Raw genomic sequence first — 4,088 nt, forward strand, 5'->3', positions numbered from 1 at the left:
GCTGGTGCAACCCTCCTCTCCAGCACTTTGATATGGCCCAGCCTGCTTGGGAAAAGATTGGTATTTATAGAGGAGGAATCGTGCCTGTTTTGTTTCAAAGGTATAGTACTAATCACATGCATTGACCATTCTTTGTCACAAGTTCTTTCTTTTTTTCATAATCTAATATTGTATCATATGGGATAATGATGCAGGGTTCCTTGCAAGAAGCATGGAGGAGTCAGATTCACCATTAATGGAAGAAACTACTTCGAGCTTGTCTTGATTAGCAATGTGGCTGGAGCTGGATCCATTCAATCTGTGTCCATTAAAGGCTCAAAAACAAGCTGGATGGCAATGTCAAGAAATTGGGGAGCTAACTGGCAATCTAATGCTTATCTCAATGGCCAGTCTTTGTCCTTTAAAATCACAAGTACTGATGGACAGACCCGATTCTTCACGGACATTGTTCCAGCAAACTGGGGATTTGGCCAGACTTTCTCTAGTTCAGTACAGTTCTAAAATAATTATCAGCAGCTTTAGAGTTCAGAGTCTAAATTGGCCGAGGCGTGCTTATAATTTTACTTGAGCAGCCCGCCACAATTATTTTTCTGATGATGGCTGGGACAATAAGTTTCTGGCTCTGGATTATGATTTGAAGAGGGAGGGTGAGGAAAGGAACCCATGGACTCAAGGCTAGCTGCTACTGAGCTGTTGTGCTTTAGTGATCACGGATTTGCAGAGTTGTATTTTTGTATTTATATAGTTATTGCAACTTAATATGAAGCGCAATCAATTTGCAGCTTAATAATATAAATAATATTTTTGTTTTGGTTAATTTAAGCTTGTAAAATTATATTTGTCAAGACCTGATCATAGGATTGATCTATAAAATCCCGAGTTATTGAATTAACCTACCAGTTATTTAAGTCAATAGAATCTGTTATTTTTTTAATTTCTTTCTTTTGAAGATGATGCAATTAAATTTGGATTAAGTTTAATTAAATTTATCAAGGTTAATAAACACATGATTGAGTTAATCAAGTTTTATCAAATTGATATCTTTTTAATTCAATTTAAAACCTAACTCAAGTTATACTTTAAATGTTTTTTCAAAGAAATCTGTCAGACTTAGTGTAATTACTATTTTCACAGAACATTTTTTTCTTTCCAATTCCTATAATAACATGAATATATGATATAGTTAAGTCGATTCACCAATAGTTTGATCACACTTTTTTGAACGTGTGCTTGGTGTGCTTGAAACTAAGACAAATTGAAAAGCATCGCACCATTGTTAATCCCAAACTGATACGGCGGAAATTAAAGATAATAATAAATAAAGAACATAATTTTTTTATAAGCGAAAAAGACTGTGAATATGAAATTCACAATTTTTTTTTTAAATAAGAATAAGAAATTTTCATTATTGTGTGACATCAACCCCACCTCAACCACAAAATAAAAAATTCAAAATCTAAAATCATAAAGGAAAGAAGTGTAAAATTTAAGATAAAAAGGAAATTCATAAATAACAAAAACAATCACAAAAATTGTCAAAACTAGGATTATGAGATGAGATTTTTGATATTAAAAAAAAATAATTTTTAAAAACTTTTATAAAAATTTGAACATGATTTAATAATTGGATCAAAGTTATTATATTTTTAAACTATTATTTTGATTTAGTGTAATAAGATATTCTTTTGAGTTTAAATATGTTGGTTGGTTATCAACACTTCTAAAATATAATTATGATTTTATCATTACAAATAAAATAATTTCATGATTTGATTGTGAATACTAGGTTGAATTTGAGAAAATTTTTGTTTAATCTTCCTATAAGATATCATAATAAAAAGGACGTAGGTGATTTGAATAAAAAAAATTAAAGAAACATAATTATAAAAAAAAATATGATAAATTGATATGTCAATAATTTAGTTCAAGGATCTGGACATTCATTCTTATAAACTTGCTAATCATTAAAGTAAAACAAATATCATTTCAATTCAAACAAATAAATTCGACATCCTTTAAAGTTAAAGGAAATTAAAAAGATTATGAGTAAATTAATTAGATAAAACTTTCCAATCAATTTTTTATTATTAAAAAAATTTAATATTGAAAATCAATTTTTATTTACTTGGCAATAACCTTAGAAAAAAAGTGTGTAAAATTTATTCTAATTAACCATTAAAAACCTTTAGTAATTTAACTTAACTTATTCCTTACCAATAAATTAAAATGATAGTTGTAGCAACTAAGTTAATTCATTTGCTTTTTATTCTAGTATTTAATAACAATTACGAATTGAAAGAAATTAAAAAATATATATATCATTTCAAAACAATTCAATAAGCATGAAAAAAAATCAATGATATAATCTTGAAATAAGGATAAATAAATACTTGATTATTAAAAAATTACAATATCAATATTACTTCTCATAATTTAATAATAGAAATGATGTCCATTCCTCTTGTATCGAAATTGAGAATTAGTTACTCATGATAAAATTCTAACAGCAAAGATGATTTGTCCCCTAAATCCCTATTAACCAATAACGTCCTACTCCTCTATATTTTTCTCCTCCTTTTGTTTTAATAGGCAACTTTCGTTAAGGTTAAATATTATGAGGTTATATATTGTAAAGAAAATTCATGTGATCTTGTCGGATTTCTTTTTAAGATAAGTTTATAAATTGTGAGTTTCCCATAAGATTACGGGATAAAACCCATCACCCAGCTTGCATCAAGATTCTTATCTTGGAAATAATTTTTGCAAACCTTAAACTCTTACAAAAGGTGTATCTAATTGTGTAGATGAATTTGAACTTTTGATTCTCTTAATTTAAATATTTAAATCTTAAGATATATTGGTTTAATTATTTGATGTGAAAATAAAGAATCTTATTGTAAATAGAATTTTAAATTAATTTTACAAATTTGAATAAGGGTTTAAATAAAATTAAATTTTTACTCATAATACCTTCTTGAAAAACTTGATACAAGTATTGCAACTTAAATTATACTCACGTTTGCATTCTGAAACTCTAACTTAGTGAAATACCTGTTATAATAAGTAAGATTTGAAAAATAAAATATAAAATTTCTTATTTTTTAGTAATTAATTCATAAAATTATTTAGACATGTTAAATTCATAAAATAACATAAGCTAAAATAAACTTAATATACATTAAAAAAAACATGATATAAAAGGAATAAAATTATATATATATATATATTTTGTACTTATCATATCTTCAATTAGTCTATAAATATATTTATTAAACTAGTCATAATTTTTTTTTAAAATAAATTTATATCTGGTCATGGCATACATTTGTACCTTACTACTCAAATTCATTTAATACAGCGAGGCTCGCTACATCACGAACTGATCTGGTAATCCACAGAGCAATACGGTTAGGTTTCACGTGGGCCAATTAGAGAGCTTGAGGCAAATTCTCAAATATTAGCAGCCCACACATGAGGTAGTTTTAGGAAAATTCTCAAATAATAGCAACCCAATTTAAAACCAGGAACTAAAACAAGTTGACGAGCAAGGGTGTCTTTGGAATTATAAGTAGTTTTAATGTGTTTATTTATTTAAAAATATATATATATTTTTTTATATTAACTATGAAAATATAATGTGGAAACACACCTGAAGACGAAGAAGAGTTGCATCAGCTGCTTTTACCTGACATTTGTGATCTTTCTATCACTCCTCCATTTTCTGTTCAAACCAATTTCGTCTCCTACTTTGTTCCAGGTTTCTGCTTTCCTATTCTTTTTGCTTGATTGATGATGCTTAACAAAGCAAATACTTTTCTTAATTTGTTGAATTTTGGATCAGATTTTGTGAAGCCAGGACACGACCAGTACGTTTATAGACATGCCATTGGGTACTATTTTAACTCTTTTGTTAAAATATATGTGGGGTTTTGATTAATTGTTTATGTATTGTTTTTGTGATGGAAAAAAGGTTGTGTGTTTGGCTCCGACCGATGTGGCTTTTAAGGACATAGGAGGAATCACGGCTGTTGATTTTAATGTTGGAAAGTCTGATCGCAGTGGCATTAAGGTCACTGGAAAGCGAAAAG

The 4,088-nt window shown here is 27.9% G+C and overlaps 1 protein-coding gene across 1 annotated transcript; it reads left to right on the forward strand.

The window, feature by feature from the left end:
• Positions 1 to 5: 5 nt before the first annotated feature.
• LOC105118878 (expansin-A1-like) lies at positions 6 to 817 on the forward strand (the record flags this gene model as incomplete). The annotated part of the gene is made up of 2 exons (XM_011016934.1): positions 6 to 100; positions 195 to 817. Coding segments are annotated over 2 exons (402 nt in total), but the record flags the coding sequence as incomplete, so codon positions are not given.
• Positions 818 to 4,088: the final 3,271 nt, after the last annotated feature.

Source organism: Populus euphratica, unplaced genomic scaffold (genome assembly GCF_000495115.2).
Source record: "Populus euphratica unplaced genomic scaffold, PopEup_1.0 scaffold2308.1, whole genome shotgun sequence".
Classification (NCBI taxonomy): Eukaryota; Viridiplantae; Streptophyta; class Magnoliopsida; order Malpighiales; family Salicaceae; genus Populus; species Populus euphratica.